Source organism: Lithobates pipiens, unplaced genomic scaffold, assembly GCF_037356315.1.
Source record: "Lithobates pipiens isolate NorthernLeopardFrog02 unplaced genomic scaffold, aLitPip1_a1.2 Scaffold_19, whole genome shotgun sequence".
NCBI lineage: Eukaryota > Metazoa > Chordata > Amphibia > Anura > Ranidae > Lithobates > Lithobates pipiens.
In genome coordinates this window covers 587,595,299-587,619,264 of record NW_027507764.1, presented here as the reverse complement: position 1 = coordinate 587,619,264, position 23,966 = coordinate 587,595,299, and the positions used below count along the sequence as shown (strand labels likewise).

Sequence of the window (23,966 nt, the reverse complement as noted above, 5' to 3'; positions counted from 1 at the left end):
CTTTCATCAGTGCCACGTGTCATCAGTGCCACATAGTGCCATCTGTCATCAGTGCCACGTATTAGTGCCATCTGTCATCAGTGCCACGTATCAGTGCCATTTGTCATCAGTGCCACCTGTCAGTGTCACGTGCCATCTGTTGTCAGTGTCACGTGTCATCAATGCCACTTATCAGTGCCATCTGTCATCAGTGTCACGCGTCATCGGTGGCACGTATTAGTGCCATCTGTCATCGGTGGCACGTAGTAGTGCCACGTATTAGTGCCATCTGTCATCAGTGCCACGTATTAGTGCCATGTGTCATCAGTGCCATGTATTAGTGCCACGTATTAGTGCCACGTGTCATCAGTGCCACATATTAGTGCCATCTGTCATCAGTGCCACGTGTCATCAGTGCCACGTATAAGTGTCATCATTGCCACGTATCAGTGCCATCTGTCATCAGTGTCACGTGTCATTGTCCTGGTATTTCAAAAGTGTAATAAGTAGTCAACAAGTTAGATGTGTAATTTATGTTCCTAGAACACATGATGGCGCTCCCTGCATGTTGGGCCTCTCTATGTGGCCAGGCTGTGAAAAAGTCCCACACATGTGGTATTGTAATACTCAGGAGGAGTAGCAGAATTTTTTGGGGGTGTCATTTGTGGTATACACATGCCCTGTGAGAAAAATAACCTATTACAATGACAATTTTGTGGAGAAAAATAAAAAAAGAAAAATCTTAATTATGCAAAGAATTGTGGGAAAAAAATGACAACATCAAAAAGCTCACTATGCCTCTTACTAAATACCTTGGAATGTCTACTTTCCAAAAAGGGGTCATTTGGGGGGTATTTGTACTTTCCTGACTTGTTCGGGTCACAAGAAGCGAGATAGGCCACCAGTACATCAGATGTGATCAATTTTGTGCTTGTAGACTCTCTAACTTTCACAAAGACCAAATAATATCTACTAATTTGGGTTATTTTTACCAAAGATATGTAGCAGTATAGATTGTGGCCAAAATTTATGAAGAAAAATTAATAATTTGCATAATTATGTCACAGAAACAAAGAAATATGCGTTTTTTTTCAAAATTTTCGGTCTTTTTTCATTTATAGCACAAAAAATAAAAACCCCAGAGGTGATCAAATACCACCAAAAGAAAGCTCTATTTGTGGAAAAAAAAGGACAAAAAATTCATTTGAGTACAGTGTTGCATGACTGAGTAATTGTCATTCAAAGTGTGAGAGCACCGAAAGCTGAAAATTGGTCTGGGCAGGAAGGGTGTTTAAGTGCCCAGTAAGCAAGTGGTTAATGTTATATCTGGTTCCGGCAATATGGATGAAAATCATTGAGAAAAATGGCATGGGTAGCCCTCCCTGCCCATTACCAGCCCCTTTGGGTCTTGTGCGGATATTAAGGGGAACCCCATACCCATATTAAAAAAAGGAAAGACGTGGGGCCCCCGGGCCCTATATACTCAGAACAGCAGTATACAGGCGGTGCAAACAAGACAGGGACTGTGTAGGTTTGTTGTGTTAAGTTGAATCTGTTTGTAATTTTCAACTGGTACATTTTTAAAGTGTAGCTCCAGTCAAAAAAACGATTTTTAAGCTTTTTGGAAAACATAGGGAAGGGTTATCACCCCTGTATAATTTGTTTTACTGTCCGTCTTTTTTCATCTCACTTCCTTTTGTCTCCTTCCGTTTGCAAGTAGGAGACGTTTGTAAGTTGGATGTTTGAAAGTAGGGGCCTGCCCTATATGCTCTGCAGAAATTTGCGCCCAAGGCGTTGGTGTTGCCACAACATTGTAAGCCCTCAAAGTGACTCTTGGTGGGCGCTGGAGCGCCCTGCTGTGAACAATTATATCAAGAATTGCAATTACATGCCACTGTTGAACAGTGGTAGAAAAATAGGGCATTTGGTGGTTGTGGTGCTGGTGCCACAACACTGTAAGTCCTCACAGTTACTCTCGGTGAGCGCAGGAACGGGCCCTGCTGTGAAATATTATATCAAGAAATGTAATTACATGCCCCTGTTAAACAGGGGCTGAAAAATTGGGCCTATACACTGCAACCTCTACCATATTCTCTAGTTGTGGTGCAGGAATGAGCCCTGCTGCAAAGCATTGCATCAAAAATTGTAATTACACACCCCTGTCAAACAGGGGCTGAAAAATTGGGCCTTAGGCACTGCTTGCTGGTGCCACGACACTGCAGCCTCTCCCATATTCTCTATTTGTAGTGCAGGAATGAGCCCTGCTGCAAAGCATTGCATCAAAAATTGTAATTACAGGCCCCTGTTAAACAGGGGCAGAAAAACTGGGCTGGTGGCTTCACCCAGAACCAAAAATGTTCTTCCAAAATATCAGCGGAGGAGGAAGAGGATAGACATTCAACATAACAGGACAGTCACTCAGCATCAGCATAGGCAGTCTTGAAGGGATGTGATATTTTAAAAAAAATTATTCGGTTACATCAGCTTCAGGTGCCTAATAGCTGTGGGTGATCCAAGACTGATTCATCTTTATGAAAGTCAGTCGATCAACCGAGTCGGTGGACAGGCGCACCCTGTGATCGGTTACAAAGCTACCAGCAGGACTGAAGGTGCGTTCTAAAAGAACGCTGGATGCAGGACAGGCCAGTAGCTCAATTGCATACTGTGCAAGCTCTGGCCAGTGATCCATCCTCAAGACCCAGTAAGCCAGAGGATTTTTGGTGGGAAAGGTGTCCAAGTCTGACCTTGCCCCTAGGTATTCCTGCACCATGTAAATAAGACGCTGGCGATGGTTGCTGGAACCGATCATACCTTTGGGCTGCGGACTAAAAAATTGTCTGAACACATCGGTCAGACGGCCACCTTCTCCACCGCTCCTTCTGACCGATGCCTCAGCAACACGTTGTCCAGGACCAGGAGTTTGTAACCTCCCAGTCTCTGGGAACGCATTGCACAGACCTTTCTGCAAGGCCTCCCGGAGATGTCTCATCCTCTGCTCCCTCTGCGATGGCAAGATAAGGTCTGCAACCTTACCTTTGTACCGTGGATCAAGGAGAGTGGTCAGCCAGTAATGGTCCCTCTCCTTGATCCGAAGAATACGAGGATCCTTCCACAGGCTTTGCAGGATCAGGGAGGCCATGCAGCGTAGGTTAGCTGAGGCATTCGGTCCGGAGTCCTCTGGGTCACTAAGGACAACATGATCCGCAGCTACCTCCTCCCAGCCACATACAAGTCCACACATTTCTTGGGGCTGTAAATTATCCCTACAAGATTGCTGCTGATGCTGAGTGCCAGGCTCCACCTCCATACTGACACAATAATCCTCCTCCTCCTCCTCCTCCTCGTCCTCTTCCTGTGTGATGGGTGGGACAGCAAGAACACTGTCTGGATAAAGGGGGCCTTGAGAGGCAAGGAAGTCCTCCTCTTCCTGCCTCTGTTCTGCCTCAAGTGCCCTGTCCATTATTCCACGCAGCGTATGCTCCAACAGGTGGACAAGAGGTACAGTGTCACTGATGCATGCACTGTCACTGCTCACCATCCTTGTGGCCTCCTGAAACAGTGACAGGACAGTGCATGCATCCCTGATCATACCCCACTAGCATGGTGAGAAAAAACCGAGCTCCCCTGACCCTGTCCTGGTGCCGTAGTCGCACAGGTACTCATTGATGGCCCTCTGCTGCGTGTGCAGCCGCTGCACCATGGACAACATTGAGTTCCACCTGGTGGGCATGTCACATATAAGGCGGTTCTTGGGCAGGTTCAACTCCTTTTGGAGCTCAGCCAGCCGAGCACAGGCATTAAATGATCTGCGGAAATGCACACAGACTTTCCTGGCCTGCTCCAGGACATCATGTAAGCCCGGGTACCTGCCAAAGAACCGCTGCACCACCAGGTTAAGGACATGAGCCACACAGGGCACATGGGTCAGTTGTCCCTGTCAGAGGGCGGAGAGGAGGTTGGTGCCATTGTCGCAAACCACCAATCCTGGCTTAAGCTGGCATAGCGTCAACCACCTCTCGGCCTGCCCCTGCAGAGCTGACAAAATAGCTGCCCCAGTGTGGCTCCTGTCCCCCCAACAAACCAGCGCAAGCACGGCATGGCATCATTTTGCTTGCGTACTTGCGTAGCCCCTTGAACACCTACGGAGCACCGCTGGTTCTGAGGACAGAGCACTGGAAGAGGCCATGGAGGAAGAAGAGGAGGGGGTGGGGGAGAGAGGTGTGTCACAACCAGTAGTAGCATTTTGGAGGCGTGGTGGCGGAACAACCTCCAACACTACTGCACCTTGTCCTGCATCCTTCCCAGCTGCCAGAAGAGTGACCCAATGGGCCGTGAAAGACAGGTAACGTCCCTGTCCATGCCTGCTGGACCATGAGTCAGCGGTAATATGCACCTTACCGCTGACTGCCCTGTCCAGCGAGGCAAGGACATTGCCTTCCACATGCCGGTAGAGAGCCGGAATTGCCTTCCGTGAGAAAAAGTGGCATTTGGGGACCTGCCACTGAGGAACCGCACATTGTACAAACTCACGGAAGGGCCGAGTCTACCAACTGAAAAGGTAGCAGTTGAAGTGCTAGCAATTTAGCCAAGCTAGCATTCAACCGCTGGGCATGTGGATGGCTGGGAGTAAACTTCTTTCTACGGTCCAGCAGCTGGGGCAGGGACATTTGCCTGCTATAATCGGACATGGGTGTACTGCTAGTAGAGTGCCCGCAAGCACTTGGCTGTGACACACCTAATTCTACACCTTCATTCCTCTCAGAGCAGGTTTCAGAGAGGACTGAAGGTCTAGTGGGGTTGGAGATCCCAGCTGATGAGGAGCAAGGAGAGGTCCGCTTTGTTCTTTGGTGTGGATCTTTGAGGTAAGCTTGCCAACGAGCTGCATGGCAGGTCAACATGTGTCTGGTCAAGCATGTGGTGCCCAAGCGGCTGACGTTTTGGCCACGCAAGATACGCTTGAGACATATGTTGCAAATAGCAGCGGTGCGATCTGATGCACTCGTCTCAAAAAAGGCCGACACCAAAGAGCTTATAGAATAATGTGCAGAGGCAGCGCTCTGCACAGGCGGAGCTCTGTGGTGTGATTCAGTCAGTGTGCTGCCCATAAGCTGGCCCCCGGAGGGCATCCTGCCTCGTTGGAGATGTATCTCCTCCTCCTCTCTCCTACCAGGCATCCACGTGGAGTCAGTGCCCTCATCATCCCCCACCTCTTCATCACTGGAGCAAACCTGGCAGTATGCTGCAGCTTGTGGAACATGACTCAACACGACCAGCTGCCGAAAATAAGGACAAACTTGTCCCATGGCCACGTGCTGATGATGATGCACCGCGTCCACGACCAGCACTGTTGTCTCTAGACACAGAGCCTGCTTGCCCTCTTTTATTGGCTCATGCCTGTCTGCCTCTCCTTGTTGGCCTTCCAGACATGGTAATGGCCTGAAGGGAGATTGGAAAACCAGCAATTGGGTAGTGTATATTGTGCTGGAGGCACACAACACCCACTAACTCCTGCAGATGCCTTTATTATAGAACACCAGCAATTAAAGGGTAGATACTGATGTATACTGTGCTGTGCTGGAGGCACACAACACCAACTAACTCCTGCAGATGCCTTTATTATAGAACACCAGCAATAAAGGGTAGATACAGGTGTATATTATGCTGTGCTGGAGGCACACAACACCCACTAACTCCTGCAGATGCCTTTAATATGGAACACCAGCAATTAAAGGGTAGATACCGGTGTATACTGTGCTGGAGGCACACAACACCAACTAACTCCTGCAGATGCCTTTATTATAGAACACCAGCAATAAAGGGTAGATACAGGTGTATATTATGCTGTGCTGGAGGCACACAACACCCACTAACTCCTGCAGATGCCTTTAATATGGAACACCAGCAATTAAAGGGTAGATACCGGTGTATACTGTGCTGTGCTGGAGGCACACAACACCAACTAACTCCTACAGATGCCTTTATTATAGAACACCAGCAATAAAGGGTAGATACAGGTGTATATTGTGCTGTGCTGGAGGCACACAACACCCACTAACTCCTGTAGATGGCAGATGGCTCTATTAGAGAAGAGCAATATAGGTAGCTACAGGTGTATACTGAGCTGGAGGCACACAACACCAACTAACTCCTTCAGATTGCAGATGGTTCAATTAGAGAAGAGCAATATAGGTAGATACAGGTGTATACTGCGCGGAAGGCACACAGACAACACCCACTAACTGCCTGTGGCCAATCATGGCTCTCCTGGCCAAGCATGCGGGGTCACAGTGCATGCTTGGCCAATCATGAGCCAGCAATGCACTGCGATGGTACAGTGCATTGCGGGCCATGAGCGCCACACGAATTTGACGCAAACGGCCCATAACGTTCGGTATTCATCCCTAGTGGCCAAGTCCGTTCGCCCGGAAAGTCCGTTGGGAACTCCGCCCGAAAGTCTGCCAGAAGACCGTCGGACCTAGTCCGTCGAAATAGTCTGGTCGCGTGTACGCAGCATAAGAAGAAGGTATTACTCCGAAACATTTTGGGTTGTCACATTGGACCCCCAGAATCAGCCTACTAGTAGGCAGTCCATTTGGTTGGATCCCCTAGCTGTGGATACCTCTCTATGCCATTTGTATATTGTGTCCATATATATAATGTTGTACTTAGTATCTCACAGAAGTAAGAACACCCCTCACTCACATTTCTGTAAATCTTTTCTTCTATCTTTTCATGTGACAACACTGAAGAAATGACACTTGTCTACAATGTAAAGTAGTGAGTGTACAGCTTGTATAACAGTGTAAATTTCCTGTCCCCTCAAAATAACTCAACACACAGCCATTAATGTCTAAACCGCTGGCAACAAAAGTCAGTACACCCCTAAGTGAAAATTTCCAAATTGGGCCCAATTAGCCATTTTCCCTCCCCGGTGTCATGTGACTCGTTAGTGTTACAAGGTCTCAGGTGTGAATGGGGAGCAGGTGTGTTAAATTTGGTGTTATCGCTCTCACTCTCTCATACTGGTCACTGGAAGTTCAACATGGCACCTCTTGGCAAAGAACTCTCTGAGGATCTGAAAAAAAAAGAATTGTTGCTCTACATAAAGATGGCCTAGGCTATAAGAAGATTGCCAAGACCCTGAAACTGAGCTGCAGCGCGGTGGCCAAGACCATACAGCGGTATAACAGGACAGGTTCCACTCAGAACAGGCCTCGCCATGGTCCACCAAAGAAGTTGAGGTCACGTGCTCAGCGTCATATCCAGAGGTTGTCTTTGGGATGTAGACGTATGAGTGCTGCCAGTATTGCTGCAGAGGTTGTAGGGGTGGGGGGGGGGGGTCAGCCTGTCAGTGCTCAATGTTAAACAAACCAATTAGAGCATCAGGCTCTAATCGCGTGCTTGGTAAACATTGACGGGCCTCATAGACTTCTATTAGTCTGCACCCCTTATGGACCGGCCGCCACTGACATAGAATAAGATACAGGATAGGAAGGGAAAGGAAGAATATAGAATAGCATAAGATATAAGATAACAATAGGAAGGCTATAAGAAAGGACAGAACAGGATATATTATAGGAAGGATGGTCTTCACACAATGTTTTTTTACTCACAATTTAAATTTCATACATTGGTGGATAATGAGCGACATGAAGAAATGGGACGATCGTCTTTTCATGGTTGAAGACAATGGTGTGTATTGGTCCGGCAATGTGAGACAAAATGTACCCATCCCCCCCTCCATACATTATAACCCGGATCTGGTGCATCAATGACAATTCCGAGAGTCACATGATTTTCATTCTTTATTTTACTCCTTTATGTGACATTTCATAGAGAACGTTCCATAGAATTCACTTCTCTTCATTGAAAGAACTTGGACTGTGGTAAGCCTGCAATGGGGGAGCGACTGCCTGGAAAGCGCCATCTGCGGGGGGCGCGTCTCACCCTCGAAATCTGAAAGAGAAAGTGAGATTTCCCAATAATTACATTAACGGTCTGATTTACATTCAGGGGGGAGGGGCCCGGGAATGTCACCACCCTGAAGAAGAACTGCTGAGATAAAACCAATTACACTGAGGAGACGGGTAAACAGCCGTGCACTTACTGTACAGACATTCAATGCAGGAAAGACCTACCTGTGTATGTAATGATTAGCACTGCGGAGGAACAGTAAAGTGGTCAGAGCAGAGTATTTCAGGAGAGGAGAGTTATAGGGGGAGGAGCAGAGTCATCCAGCAGTGCAGAATATTTCAGGAGAGGAGAGTTATAGAGGATGGAGCAGAGTATTTCAGGAGAAGAGAGTTACAGAGGAAGGAGCAGAGTCCTCCAGCAGTGCAGAGTATTTCAGAAGAGAGTTATAGAGGAAGGAGCAGAGTATTTCAGGAGAGGAGAGTTATAGAGGAATGAACAGAGTCATCCAGCAGTGCATAGTATTTCTGGAAAGGAGAGTTATAGAGGAAGGAGCAGAGTCCTCCAGCAGAGCAGAGTATTTCAGGAGAGGAGAGTTATAGAGGAAGGAGCAGAGTCCTCCAGCAGAGCAGAGTATTTCAGGAGAGGAGAGATATAGAGATAGGAGCAGAGTCGTCCAGCAGAACAGAGTATTTCAGAAGAGAGTTATAGAGGAAGGAGCAGAGTATTTCAGGGTAGGAGAGTTATAGAGGAAGGAGCAGAGTATTTCAGGAGAGGAGAGTTATAGAGGAAGGAGCAGAGTCCGCCAGCAGAGCAGAGTATTTCAGGAGAGGAGAGTTATAGAGAGAGGAGCAGAGTCCTCCAGCAGAACAGAGTATTTCAGAATAGAGTTATAGAGGAAGGAGCAGAGTATTTCAGGAGAGGAGAGTTATAGAGGAAGGAGCAGAGTATTTCAGGAGATGAGAGTTATAGAGGAAGGAGCAGAGTCCTCCAGCAGAGCAGAGTATTTCAGGAGTGGAGAGTTATAGAGGAAGGAGCAGAGTATTTCAGGAGAGGAGAGTTATAGAGGAAGGAGCAGAGTCCGCCAGCAGAGCAGAGTATTTCAGGAGAGGAGAGTTATAGAGAGAGGAGCAGAGTCCTCCAGCAGAATAGAGTATTTCAGAAGAGAGTTATAGAGGAAGGAGCAGAGTATTTCAGGTTAGGAGAGTTATAGAGGAAGGAGCAGAGTCCTCCAGGAGTGCAGAGCATTTCAGGAGAGGAGAGTTATAGAGGAAGGAGCAGAGTATTTCAGGAGAGGAGAGTTATAGAGGAAGGAGCAGAGTCATAAAGCAGTGCAGAGTATTTCTGGAAAGGAGAGTTATAGAGGAAGGAGCAGAGTCCTCCAGCAGAACAGAGTATTTCAGAAGAGAGTTATAGAGGAAGGAGCAGAGTATTTCAGAAGAGGAGAGTTATAGAAGAAGGAGCAGAGTATTTCAGGAGAGGAGAGTTATAGAGGAAGGAGCAGAGTCCGCCAGCAGAGCAGAGTATTTCAGGAGAGGAGAGTTATAGAGAGAGGAGCAGAGTCCTCCAGCAGAACAGAGTATTTCAGAAGAGAGTTATAGAGGAAGGAGCAGAGTATTTCAGGAGATGAGAGTTATAGAGGAAGGAGCAGAGTCCTCTAGCAGTGCAGAGTATTTCAGGAGAGGAGAGTTATAGAGGAAGGAGCAGAGTCCTCCAGCAGGGGGTGAGGATGGATTTTGTGTCGGTCACTTACCTTGGTTATGATGTCACACTGCATGCTCTCTTTGCCGGGTGAAGTCAGGTTCAGATCACAGATTTGAACTTCCTGCGTATTCAGAGAAAATAAGAGCTGAATGTCTCTCACCTACACCAGAGCACCGACCTCCTAAAACCGACACTCCAAATAATCTGCTGTCTCTGCCCCGCCCCTCTCCCAGATCATTGGAAGTCAGTGGGGGGAGGGTACACTGGGACTGATCATGTGATAAAAGTAGGCGGACCCTCATATTGAGCACTCAAGGAAATTACTGTACTGTCACAATATTGGGGCAAACTAGCTGCTGACCATGTACCGCATATGAGCAGCGGCAGGACAGACGGTCCTTAATACTCACACGCCACACATACAGAGCCTTGCAAAAGTATTTATACCCCTTGACATTTTCCATATTCTGTCATGTTACAACCAAAAACAAATGTATTTTATTGGGATTTTATGCGATAGACCAACACAAAGTATATAAAATAAATATGTGAAAAGTGTGGGGGGGGCATTTGTATTTAGCCCCCTTTACTCTGATACCCCTTAACTAAAATCTAGTGGAACCAATTGCCTTCAGAAGTCACCTAATTAGTAAATAGAGTCCACCTATGTGTCATTTAATCTCAGTATAAATACAGCTGTTCTGTGAAGCCCTCAGAGGTTTGTTAGCGAACCTTAGTGAACAAACAGCATCATGAAGGCCAAGGAACACACCAGACAGGTCAGGGATGAGAGTTGTGGAGAAGTATAAAGCAGGGTTATGTTATAAAAAAATTCTCCCAAGCTTTGAACATCTCACAGAGCTCTGTTCAATCCATCATGAATGAATGAATGAATGAAATACTTGTATAGCGCACAACGCGAACTGAATCGCCTCTAGGCGCTGTGGCGAGCTTTGATCATCTGCTAGAAGAGGAAGGTCTTGAGTTTTTTTCCTAAAAGCCAGGTGATTTTCTTCCAGGCGGATGTTGATTGGTAGAGCATTCCATAGCCGAGGCCCTTGGACAGCGAATCTCCGATCCCCCTTGGATTTATACCGGGCTTTGGGCACGAGGAGGAGGTTTTTGTTGGCTGATCGAAGACTGCGGTTTGGTGTGTAATGATTTATTTTCTCCATTAGGTATTGCGGAGCTTCTCTATGTACGCATTTGTGGGTGAGGCAAAGGGTCTTGAACGTGATCCGATTTTTTACGGTTAGCCAATGTAAGCTCCTCAGTGAAGGAGAAATGGATTCCCAGGGTTTTTTCCCTGTTATCAGCCTTGCCGCCGTGTTTTGGATCAGTTGTAATCGCGCAAGTTGATATTGTGGTAATCCTATGTAAAGCGAGTTTGCGTAGTCCAGTCGTGAATTAATGATTGTTCCAACTACCACTGCTTTGTCATTCTTTGGGATAAAAGGGATGAGTCTGCGTAGTAGGAGTAGGAAAATGGAAAGAGCATGGCACAACTGCAAACCTACCAAGACATGGCCGTCCACCTAAACTGACCGGGCCGGGCAAGGAGAGCATTCATCAGAGAAGAGCCAAGAGGCCCATGGTAACTCTGGAGGAGCTGCAGAGATCCACAGCTCAGGGGGGAGAATCTGTCCACAGGACAACTATTAGTCGTCTCTCCACAAATCTGCCCTTTATGGAAGAGTGACAAGAAGAAAGACATTGGAGAAAGAAAGTCATAAGAAGTCCTGTTTGTAGTTTGTGAGAAGCCATGTGGGGGAGGGGGCAGCAAACATGTGGAAGAAGGTGATCTGGTCAGAGGAGACCAAAATTCAACTTTTTGGCCTAAAAGTAACACGCTATGTGTGGGGGGAACACTGCACATCACCCTGAACCAGGGGAGGACTGACCAGTCGGTCACTCGGGCCCCGCCGTTAGCAGTATTCTAATTGGCATGATCACGGCATGTGATACAGGCACAGCAGAAGAGTGGAGGGGCTGGCGGGGAGCTGCGCTCCATTAGAAGTATTATCGGCAGCCGTTAAGTAAACCCGAGATTGAGACACCTGGGCCCGCCACAAGTAATGGGGGGGGCGGTACAGATGCATGGGCCCCGGATCCCCCCCACCCCACAGTACCCCCTCTGTGTGTGTCCCCCTGTGTTTGTGTATGTCCCTGTGTGTGTGTGTCCCTGCGTGTGTGTGTCCCCGTGTGTGTGTGTCCGTGTGAGTGTGTCCCCCTGTGTGTGTATGTCCCCCTGTGTGTGTGTGCGTGTGGGTGTGTCCCTGTGTGTGTTCTCCCTCCAGTGTCCCCCTGTGTGCGTTCTCCCTCCAGTGTGTGTATGTGTGTGTGTCCCTTCTCCCTCCAGTGTCTATGTGTGTGTTCTCCCTCCAGTGTCCCCCTCTGTGTGTGTGTGCGTTCTCCCTCCAGTGTCATTGTGTGTGTGTGTGTGTGTGTGCGTTCTCCCTCCAGTGTCCCTGTGTGTGTGTGTTCTCCCTCCAGTGTCCCCCTGTGTGTGTGTGTGTGCGTTCTCCCTCCAGTTTCTCCGTGTGTGTTCTCCCTCCAGTATCCCTATGTGTGTGTTCTCCCTCCAGTGTCCCCCTGTGTGTGTGTTCTCCCTCCAGTGTCCCCCTGTGTGCGTTCTCCCTCCAGTGTGTGTATGTGTGTGTGTCCCTTCTCCCTCCAGTGTCTATGTGTGTGTTCTCCCTCCAGTGTCCCCCTCTGTGTGTGTGTGCGTTCTCCCTCCAGTGTCATTGTGTGTGTGTGTGTGTGTGTGTGTGTGTGCGTTCTCCCTCCAGTGTCCCTGTGTGTGTGTGTTCTCCCTCCAGTGTCCCCCTGTGTGTGTGTGTGTGCGTTCTCCCTCCAGTGTCCCCCTGTGTGTGTGTGTGCGTTCTCCCTCCAGTGTCCCCCTGTGTGCGTTCTCCCTCCAGTGTCTCTGTGTGTGTGCGTGCATTCTCCCTGCAGTGACCCCGTGTGTGTGCGTTCTCCCTCCAGTGACCCCCTGTGTGTGTGCCTTCTCCATCCAGTGTCCCCCTGTGTGTGTGTTCTCCCTCCAGTGTCCTCCTGTGTGTGTGTGTTCTCCCTCCAGTGTCCGCCTGTGTGTGTGCGTGTTCTCCCTCCAGTGACCCCCTGTGTGTGCGTTCTCCCTCCAGTGTCCCCCTGTGTGTGTGTTCTCCCTCCAGTGACCCCCTGTGTGTGTGTTCTCCCTCCAGTGCCCCCCCGTGTGTGTTCTCCCTCCAATGTCCCCCTGTGTGTGTGTGCGTTCTCCCTCCAGTGTCTCCGTGTGTGTGCGTGCATTCTCCCTCCAGTGACCCCCTATGTGTGTGTTCTCCCTTCAGTGCCCCCCGTGTGTGTTCTCTCTCTAGTGTCCCCCTGTGTGTGTGTGTGTGCTTTCTCCCTCCAGTGTCCCCGTGTGTGTGTGTGTGTGTGCGTTCTCCCTCCAGTTTCTCCGTGTGTGTTCTCCCTCCAGTATCCCTATGTGTGTGTTCTCCCTCCAGTGTCCCCCTGTGTGTGTGCACCTTCTCCCTCCAGTGACCCTCTGTGTGTGCGTTCTCCCTCCAGTGTCCCTGTGTGTGTTCTCCCTCCAGTGTCCCCCTGTGTGTGTGTTCTCCCTCCAGTGTCCTCCTGTGTGTGTGTGTTCTCCCTCCAGTGTCCCCCTGTGTGTGTGCGTGTTCTCCCTCCAGTGACCCCCTGGCTGTGTGTGCGTTCTCCCTCCAGTGTCCCCCTGTGTGTGTGTTTTCCCTCCAGTGACCCCCTGTGTGTGTGTTCTCCCTCCAGTGCCCCCCCGTGTGTGTTCTCCCTCCAATGTCCCCCTGTGTGTGTGTGCGTTCTCCCTCCAGTGTCTCCGTGTGTGTGCGTGCATTCTCCCTCCAGTGTCCCCCTGTGTGCGCATTCTCCCTCCAGTGACCCCCTATGTGTGTGTTCTCCCTCCAGTGCCCCCCGTGTGTGTTCTCTCTCTAGTGTCCCCCTGTGTGTGTGTGTGTGTGTGTGTGCGTTCTCCTCCAGTGTCCCCGTGTGTGTGTGTGTGTGTGCGTTCTCCCTCCAGTTTCTCCGTGTGTGTTCTCCCTCCAGTATCCCTATGTGTGTGTTCTCCCTCCAGTGTCCCCCTGTGTGTGTGCACCTTCTCCCTCCAGTGACCCCCTGTGTGTGCGTTCTCCCTCCAGTGTCCCTGTGTGTGTTCTCCCTCCAGTGTCCCCCTGTGTGTGTGTTCTCCCTCCAGTGTCCCCCTGTGTGTGTGTGTGTGTGTGTGTGCGTTCTCCCTCCAGTGTCCCCCTGTGTGCCTTCTCCCTCCAGTGTCCCAGTGTGTGTGTGTGCGTTCTCCCTCCAGTGTCTCCGTGTGTGTGCGTGCATTCTCCCTGCAGTGACCCCGTGTGTGTGTTCTCCCTCCAGTGACCCCCTGTGTGTGCGTTCTCCCTCCAGTGTCCCCCTGTGTGTAAGTTCTCCCTCCAGTGTCCTCCTGTGTGTGTTCTCCCTCCAGTGTCCTCCTGTGTGTGTGTGTGTGTGTGCTTTCTCCCTCCAGTGTCCCCGTGTGTGTGTGTTCTCCCTCCAGTGACCCCCTGTGTGTGCGTTCTCCCACCAGTGTCCCCCTGTGTGTGCGTTCTCCCTCCAGTGTCCCCCTGTGTGTGTGTTCTCCCTCCAGTGACCCCCTGTGTGTGTTCTCCCTCCAGTGTCCCCCTGTGTGTGTGTTCTCCCTTCAGTGTCCCCCCGTGTGTGTTCTCCCTCCAGTGTGCCCCTGTGTGTGTGTGTGCGTTCTCCCTCCTGAGTCTCCGTGTGTGTGCGTGCATTCTCCCTCCAGTGTCCCCCTGTGTGTGTGTGCATTCTCCCTCCAGTGACCCCCTGTGTGTGTGTTCTCCCTCCAGTGCCCCCCGTGTGTGTTCTCCCTCCAGTGTCCCCCTGTGTGTGTGTGTGCGCGTTCTCCCTCCAGTGTCCCCGTGTGTGTGCGTTCTCCCTCCAGTGTCCCCCTGTGTGTGTGTTCTCCCTCCAGTGTCCCTGTGTGTGTGTGTGCATTCTCCCTCCAGTGTCTCTGTGTGTGTGCGCGCATTTTCCCTGCAGTGACCCCATGTGTGTGTGTTCTCCCTCCAGTGTCCCCCTGTGTGTGTGTGTGTGTGTGTGTGTGTGTGTGTGTGTGCGTTCTCCCTCCAGTGTCCCCCTGTGTGTGTGTGTGCGTTCTCCCTCCAGTGTCCCCCTGTGTGTGTTCTCCCTCCAGTGTTCCCCTGTGTGTGTGTGTGCATTCTCCCTCCAGTGTCCCCCTGTGTGTGTGCGTGTTCACCCTCCAGTGACCCCCTGTGTGTGTGTTCTCCCTCCAGTGCCCCCCATGTGCGTTCTCCCTCCAGTGTCCCCGTGTGTGTGTGTGCATTCTCCCTCCAGTGTCCCCCTGTGTGTGTGCGTGTTCACCCTCCAGTGACCCCCTGTGTGTGTGTTCTCCCTCCAGTGCCCCCCGTGTGCGTTCTCCCTCCAGTGTCCCCGTGTGTGTGTGTGCATTCTCCCTCCAGTGTCTCCGTGTGTGTGTGTTCTTCCTCAAGTGTCCCTGTGTGTTCTCCCTCCAGTGTCCCTCTGTGTTTGTGTGTGTGTGTGCGCGTGCATTCTTCCTCCAGTGACCCCATGTGTGTGTGTTTTCCCTCCAGTGTCCCCCTGTGTGTGTGCGCATTCTCCCTCCAGTGACCCCCTGTGTGTGTGTTCTCCCTCCAGTGTCCCCCCGTGTGTGTGTGTTCTCCCTCCAGTGTCCCCCCTGTATGTGTGTTCTCCCTCCAGTGTCCCCCTGTGTGTGTGTTCTCCCTCCAGTGTTCCTGTGTGTGTGCACGCATTCTCCCTGCAGTGACCCCATGTGTGTGTGTTCTCCCTCCAGTGTCCCCCTGTGTGTGTGTGCGCATTCTCCCTCCAGTGACCCCCTGTGTGTGTGTTCTCCCTCCAGTGCCCCCCGTGTGTGTTCTCCCTCTAGTGTCCCCCTGTGTGTGTGTGTGTGTGTGCGCGTTCTCCCTCCAGTGTCCCCGCATGTGTGTGTGGGTGTGCGTTCTCCCTCCAGTTTCTCCGTGTGTGTTCTCCCTCCAGTGTCCCTATGTGTGTGTTCTCCCTCCAGTGTCCTCCAGTGTCCTCCAGTGTCCTCCTGTGTGTGTGTGTGTGCGTTCTCCCTCCAGTGTCCCTCTGTGTGTGTGCACCTTCTCCCTCCAGTGACCCCCTGTGTGTGCGTTCTCCCTCCAGTGTCCCTGTGTGTGTGTGTTCTCCCTCCAATGTCCCCCTGTGTGTGTGTGTGTGCATTCTCCCTCCAGTGTCCCCCTGTGTGTGTGTGTGTGTGTGTGTGTGCGTTCTCCCTCCAGTGTCCCCCTGTGTGCCTTCTCCCTCCAGTGTCCCCGCGTGTGTGTGTGTGTGTGCGTTCTCCCTCCAGTGTCTCCGTGTGTGTGCGTGCATTCTTCCTGCAGTGACCCCGTGTGTGTGTTCTCCCTCCAGTGACCCCCTGTGTGTGCGTTCTCCCTCCAGTGTCCCCCTGTGTGTAAGTTCTCCCTCCAGTGTCCTCCTGTGTGTGTGTGTGTGTGTGTGTGCTTTCTCCCTCCAGTGTCCACGTGTGTGTTCTCCCTCCAGTGACCCCCTGTGTGTGCGTTCTCCCTCCAGTGTCCCCATGTGTGTGTGTTCTCCCTCCAGTGACCCCCTGTGTGTGTTCTCCCTCCAGTGTCCCCCTGTGTGTGTGTTCTCCCTCCAGTGTTCCCCCGTGTGTGTTCTCCCTCCAGTGTCCCCCTGTGTGTGTGTGTGTGCATTCTCCCTCCAGTGACCCCCTGTGTGTGTTCTCCCTCCAGTGACCCCCTGTGTGTGTGTTCTCCCTCCAGTGCCCCCCGTGTGTGTTCTCCCTCCAGTGTCCCCCTGTGTGTGTGTGTGCGCGTTCTCCCTCCAGTGTCCCCGTGTGTGTGCGTTCTCCCTCCAGTGTCCCCCTGTGTGTGTGTTCTCCCTCCAGTGCCCCCCATGTGTGTGTGTTCTCCCTCCAGTGTCCCTGTGTGTGTGTGTGCATTCTCCCTCCAGTGTTCCTGTGTGTGTGCACGCATTCTCCCTGCAGTGACCCCATGTGTGTGTGTTCTCCCTCCAGTGTCCCCCTGTGTGTGTGTGTGCGTTCTCCCTCCTGTGTCCCCCTGTGTGTGTGCGCGTTCTCCCTCCAGTGACCCCCTGTGTGTGTTCTCCCTCCAGTGTCCCCCTGTGTGTGTGCGTGTTCACCCTCCAGTGACCCCCTGTGTGTGTGTTCTCCCTCCAGTGCCCCCCGTGTGCGTTCTCCCTCCAGTGTCCCCGTATGTGTGTGTGCGTTCTCCCTCCAGTGTCCCCGTGTGTGTGTGTGCGTTCTCCCTCAAGTGTCCCTGTGTGTGTGTGTGTTCTCCCTCCAGTGTCCCCCTGTGTTTGTGTGTGTGTGTGCGCGTGCATTCTTCCTCCAGTGACCCCATGTGTGTGCACATTCTCCCTCCAGTGTCCCCCTGTGTGTGTGCACATTCTCCCTCCAGTGACCCCCTGTGTGTGTGTTCTCCCTCAGGTGTCCCCCCGTGTGTGTGTGTTCTCCCTCCAGTGTCCCCCCTGTGTGTGTGTTCTCCCTCCAGTGTCCCCCTGTGTGTGTGTTCTCCTTCCAGTGCCCCCCGTTTGTGTGTTCTTCCTCCAGTGTCCCCCTGTGTGTTCTCCCTCCAGTGTCCCCCTGTGTGTGCTCCCTCCGGTGTCCCTGTGTGTGTTCTCCCCCCAGTGTCCCTGTGTGTGTGTGTTCTCCCTCCAGTGTCCCTGTGTGTGTTCTCCCTCCAGTGTCCCCCTGTGTGTGTGTTCTCCCTCCAGTGTCCCCCTGTGTGTGTGTTCTCCCTCCAGTGTCCCCCTGTGTGTGTGTTCTCCTTCCAGTGTCCCCCTGTGTGTGTGTTCTCCCTCCAGTGTCCCCCTGTGTGTGTGTGTTCTCCCTCCAGTGTCCCCCTGTGTGTGTGTGTTCTCCCTCCAGTGTCCCCCTGTGTGTGTGTGTTCTCCCTCCAGTGTCCCCCCTGTGTGTGTGTTCTCCCTCCAGTGTCCCCCCTGTGTGTGTGTTCTCCCTCCAGTGTCCCCCTGTGTGTGTGTTCTCCCTCCAGTGTCCCCCTGTGTGTGTGTTCTCCCTCCAGTGTCCCCCTGTGTGTGTGTCTGTTCTCCCTCCAATGTCCCCTTGTGTGTTTGTTCCCTCCAGTGACCCCCTTTGTGTGTGTGTGTCCCTGTGTGTGTTCTCCCTCCAGTGTCCCTGTGTGTGTGTGCATTCTCCTTCCTCTGTCCCCCTGTTTGTGCTCTCCCCCCCACAGTTTCCCCCCATTGTGCTCTCCCTCCCCAGTGTCCCCCAGTGTCCCCCAGTGTGTGTGCTTCTCCCCCCCTCCAGTGTCCCCCTGTGTGCTCTCCCCCACCCCCCCCGTGTGCTTTCTCCCCCTGTGTCTCCATGTGCAGGTGTGGCTTGAGTGTGGCGGCCAAGGGGGCCCCATGAGCTTCTATTGCCCGGGGGCCCCATGAGTTGTCAGTCCGCCCCTGCCCTGAACACACCATCCCCACCGTGAAACATGGTGGTGGCAGCATCATGTGGTGGGGATGCTTTTCTTCAGCAGGGACAGGGAAGCTGGTCAGAGTTGATGGGAAGATGGATGGAGACAAATACAGGACAATCTTAGAAGAAAACCTGTTATGCCCCATACACACTATCAGATTTTCTGCTGATTTTTCATTCAGGTTTACCAAAACCATGCAGTGCAATGGCCGGCCTGATTGCATACAAATTGAAACTCTTAAGGTTTGACCTCATATTATATGGTTTTGGTAAATCTGACGGAAAAACTCAGCAGAAAAACTGATAGTGTGTACGCGGCATTAGAGTCGGCAAAAGACTTGAGACCGGGGCGGAGGTTCACCTTCCAGCAGGACAACGACCCGAAACATCCAGCCAGAGCTACAATGGAATGGTTTAGATCAAAGCATATTCATGTGTTAGAATGGCCCAGTCACAGTCCAGACCTAAATCACATTGAGAATCTGTGGCAAGACTTGAAAATTGCTGATCACAGACGTTCTCCATCCAATCTGACAGAGCTTGAGATATTTTACAAAGAAGAAGAATGGGGCAGAAATGTCCTCTCTAGATGTGCAAAGCTGGTAGAGACACCCCCAAAAAGACTTGTAGAGAAAGGGGGTTCTACAAAGTACTGACTCCGGGGGGCGCCATGCAAATACCCCTCCCCCCACACTTTTCACATATTTATTTTTAAAACATTTTGAAAACCATTTATGATTTTCCTTCCACTTCACAATTATGTGTCACTTTGTGTTGGTCCATCACATAAAATCCCAATTAAAATACATTTCGTTGTTTGCTTGTAACATGACAACATGTAGAAAATTTCAGGGGGTATGAATACTTTTTCAAGGCAGTGTATATGCTGTTTTGTGCTGTAAAAATTGAAATGTGTGCTGATTTTTAAAAAAAAGATATTAGCAATGTTACTAGATGATGACATCACTCAGCCCCCCTAAAAACAAGCAAAAGACACAAAACCGGGCTAGTTGGTTAGTGCCGTGTTTCTGCTGTTTATATCTTTTTATTGTTTTTACGTTATTAATGATTTATTAAAAGGTCACCAAAGGTCACTCAGCTCAGTGCCTGTCTGGTTATTGGACATGTGCAGGTATGCTGTTCACTTGGAAGGGATTTATAGGTGCTCTCTGATGGCCATATATGGTGTAAAGGGGATTTCTGATGGCCACATATGGTGTAAGGGGGCTTTCTGATGGCCACATACAGTATAGTGTAAAGGGTCTTTTTGATGGCCACATATGGTATAAAGAGGCTTTCTTATGACCACATATGGTCTAAGGGGGCTTTCTGATGGCCATATATGGTGTAAGGGGGCTTTCTGATGGCCACATATGGTGTAAGGGGGCTTTCTGATGGCCACATATGGTGTAAAGGGGCTTTCTTATGACCACATATGGTCTAAGGGGGCTTTCTGATGGCCATATATGGTGTAAGGGGGCTTTCTGATGGCCATATATGGTGTAAGGGGGCTTTCTGATGGCCACATATGGTGTAAGGGGGCTTTCTAACGGCCACATATGGTGTAAGGGGGCTTTCTGATGGCCACATATGGTGTAAGGGGCATTCTGATGGCCACATATGATCTAAGGGGGCTTTCTGATGGCCACATAGGGTGTAAAGGGGATTTCTGATGGCCACATAGAGTGTAAGGGGGCTTCTGATGGCCACATATGGTGTGAAGTGGATTTCTAATGACCACATATGGTGTAAAACGGATTTCTGGTGGCCATATATGGTGTAAAGGGGCTTTCTGATGGCCTCATATGGTGTAAAGGGGCTTTCTGATGGCCTCATATGGTGTGAGGGGGCTTTCTGATGGCCTCATATGGTGTGAGGGGGCTTTCTGATGGCCACATATAGTGTAAAATGTATTTCTGATGGCCTCATATGGTGTGAGGGGGCTTTCTGATGGCCACATATAGTGTAAAATGTATTTCTGATGGCCTCATATGGTGTAAAGGGGCTTTCTGATGGCCACATATGGTGTAAAGGGGCTTTCTGATGGCCACATATGGTGTGAGGGGGCTTTCTGATGGCCACATATGAAGTAAAATGTATTTCTGATGGCCACATATGGTGTGAGGGGGCTCTCTGATGGCCACATATGGTAATAAGGCAAAAACGATAACAGATAGAACAGAGATTTAAACAGCACAAACCAGCACAAACGCAACACTGACCAACCAGCTCAGTTTCATGTCTTTTGGGTGTTGTGGGGGGGGGGGGGGGGGTTGGGTGATGTAATTGTCTGGAAAAAAACAATTGCAAATATCTTAAAAATAAAAGCAGCACAAATGTAAACTTTTCCAGCACAAAACCGCATTGTATTATTCTGTATCCTTCATCATCAGAGGAGTGACCTTTCCTCTGCATGTTCCTCTCCGTCATAAACAAAGACTTCACATTTCACATGAAATACTCTCAGATAAAACTCACCCCATCCGGTTTAAATTCACACCGCGCTGCGTCACCTCCCTCCGACTTCAGACACCTCGTCTCCATTATTCCCAATCTCAGGATCTCATCCTTTGTTCCCTCCTGGAAGAAGATTGGGAAGATGGAAGGATACAGAGAGACTTTTCAGACTTTTGTCACCCCCAAGTGATCCGAGAATATTCATCAAAATGAAAATTGGCAATTTTTGATCAATAAAAAATAAAAATAAGTCCTTAGATGTGACTTGTGATGTAAATGTAACTATTCCTGATTTCTCGGGTGACATTGAAGTGGACCTGTCATCAATCAGTCATCACACCTCCCCCCATCACCAAATCATATTATTATTTATTATCATTAATGAACATCTTCCAGCCCGGGCAGACTTCATCACTCGATGGACAGTTGGATAAATGGTTCTATATTTAGGATGTATCCGGTCTATAAACCAGAGGCTCTGGATGGACAGTTGGATAAATGGCTCTATATTTAGGATGTATCCGGTCTATAAACCAGAGGCTCTGGATGGACAGTTGGATAAATGGTTCTATATTTAGGATGTATCCGGTCTATAAACCAGAGGCTCTGGGTGGACAGTTGGATAAATGGTTCTATATTTAGGATGTATCTGGTCTATAAACCAGAGGCTCTGGATGGACAGTTGGATAAATGGTTCTATATTTAGGATGTATCTGGTCTATAAACCAGAGGCTCTGGATGGACAGTTGGATAAATGGTTCTATATTTAGGATTAGTGATGGCCGAACGGTTCGCCCGGCGGTCGTTTCGCGGCGAATTTCCGACATTCGCGGTCCGCACGTTCGAACGCCTTTTTCCGTCGTTCGCCGCGGCGGACTTACGTGTTTAATGTATACAAGAACTTTAACCTTTGGTGACACGTTTATCATGTGATACAGGACAGCCAATTGAGACATGACAGCACATGGACACTTGTACATTCCCCCTAACCTATAAATACACCCGATCCGGTGGCCATTTTACATTCTTTCTTCTGTTAAGATAGGGACAGGTTCCTGTGTGGAGTAGGGAGAGATAAACCACTAGCTATTTGGTACACAAAAGTTCTTTTCAGGACTGGTATAGGTGTTAGGTGTTGATAGGTTTGCTGTGCTGCTGATTCTTGCAGCAGCCTGAGTGTCTTTTGTTAGTTTAGAGAAAGGGAAAGGACGGTGTATGCTACAGGGACAGCCAGATTAGTCTTTCATCATCATCATCATCATCATCATCATTAGCTGTTACTATCAAGGTCCACAAAAGAGCTGTTCCAGTAACCACTAATCGTTCTCTTTTTTTGCCAATTTGTATAGGGACAGGAAGGAAGCAGTGTTGTCAGGCAGTGAGGGTAATTTTAAAGACTTGCTGTTATTATTAGTTCCACAAAGGTTCTTTTCAGGACTGGTATCAGTGGTACAGTAATAGGCTTGTACATGTATAATATTCTTTCTTCCAAATATAGAAAGGATATTATACTTGACTGCTGCCCTTCTGCTGCAGTCTGCTAAACATTCACAACTCACTTGTTCCACAAAAGTTCTTATAAGGACTGGTAACTTGGTATAGGGTGCTACGGTACATAGGCTTGAGTGCGGTACAGTCTGCTGTTCTGTAAGGACCGCTATCGGTCCACAATAGATAGGGTTGACGTGCACCACTGCTGACCGCTGCCCTATACTGCAGCAGTCCTTCAGCGGTATAGGGACTGACGTACAGTCTGCTAATCACTAACACACAACCTGCTTGTTCCACAAAAGTTCTTATAAGGACTGGTAACTTGGTATAGGGTGCTACGGTACATAGGCTTGAGTGCGGTACAGTCTGCTGTTCTGTAAGGACCGCTATCGGTCCACAATAGATAGGGTTGACGTGCACCACTGCTGACCGCTGCCCTATACTGCAGCAGTCCTTCAGCGGTATAGGGACTGACGTACAGTCTGCTAAACACTAATACACAACCTGCTTGGTCCACAAAAGTTCTTATAAGGACTGGTAACTTGGTATAGGGTGCTACGGTACATAGGCTTGAGTGCGGTACAGTCTGCTGTTCTGTAAGGACCGCTATCGGTCCACAATAGATAGGGTTGACGTGCACCACTGCTGACCGCTGCCCTATACTGCAGCAGTCCTTCAGCGGTATAGGGACTGACGTACAGTCTGCTAAACACTAATACACAACCTGCTTGGTCCACAAAAGTTCTTATAAGGACTGGTAACTTGGTATAGGGTGCTACGGTACATAGGCTTGAGTGCGGTACAGTCTGCTGTTCTGTAAGGACCGCTATCGGTCCACAATAGATAGGGTTGACGTGCACCACTGCTGACCGCTCACCTATACTGCAGCAGTCCTTCAGCGGTATAGGGACTGACGTACAGTCTGCTAATCACTAACACACAACCTGCTTGTTCCACAAAAGTTCTTATAAGGACTGGTAACTTGGTATAGGGTGCTACGGTACATAGGCTTGAGTGCGGTACAGTCTGCTGTTCTGTAAGGACCGCTATCGGTCCACAATAGATAGGGTTGACGTGCACCACTGCTGACCGCTGCCCTATACTGCAGCAGTCCTTCAGCGGTATAGGGACTGACGTACAGTCTGCTAATCACTAACACACAACCTGCTTGTTCCACAAAAGTTCTTATAAGGACTGGTAACTTGGTATAGGGTGCTACGGTACATAGGCTTGAGTGCGGTACAGTCTGCTGTTCTGTAAGGACCGCTATCGGTCCACAATAGATAGGGTTGACGTGCACCACTGCTGACCGCTGCCCTATACTGCAGCAGTCCTTCAGCGGTATAGGGACTGACGTACAGTCTGCTAAACACTAATACACAACCTGCTTGGTCCACAAAAGTTCTTATAAGGACTGGTAACTTGGTATAGGGTGCTACGGTACATAGGCTTGAGTGCGGTACAGTCTGCTGTTCTGTAAGGACCGCTATCGGTCCACAATAGATAGGGTTGACGTGCACCACTGCTGACCGCTCACCTATACTGCAGCAGTCCTTCAGCGGTATAGGGACTGACGTACAGTCTGCTAATCACTAACACACAACCTGCTTGTTCCACAAAAGTTCTTATAAGGACTGGTAACTTGGTATAGGGTGCTACGGTACATGAGCTTGAGTGCGGTACAGTCTGCTGTTCTGTAAGGACCGCTATCGGTCCACAATAGATAGGGTTGACGTGCACCACTGCTGACCGCTGCCCTATACTGCAGCAGTCCTTCAGCGGTATAGGGACTGACGTACAGTCTGCTAATCACTAACACACAACCTGCTTGTTCCACAAAAGTTCTTATAAGGACTGGTAACTTGGTATAGGGTGCTACGGTACATAGGCTTGAGTGCGGTACAGTCTGCTGTTCTGTAAGGACCGCTAT

At 50.0% G+C, this 23,966-nt stretch overlaps 1 protein-coding gene across 1 annotated transcript in view; it reads right to left on the bottom strand.

Annotated features, from left to right (window-relative positions):
- Positions 1 to 7,771: 7,771 nt before the first annotated feature.
- Positions 7,772 to 23,966, bottom strand: part of LOC143997741 (uncharacterized) — a 34,984-nt gene continuing 18,789 nt past the window's right edge. Inside the window, exons 2-4 of the mRNA XM_077493529.1 lie at positions 20,567 to 20,668; positions 9,644 to 9,715; positions 7,772 to 7,935 (exon numbers count right to left, since the gene is read on the bottom strand). Coding sequence (XP_077349655.1) covers positions 7,843 to 7,935; positions 9,644 to 9,715; positions 20,567 to 20,668 — 267 coding nt within the window. The 3' untranslated portion in view covers positions 7,772 to 7,842. The remainder of the gene's footprint in view (positions 7,936 to 9,643; positions 9,716 to 20,566; positions 20,669 to 23,966) is intronic.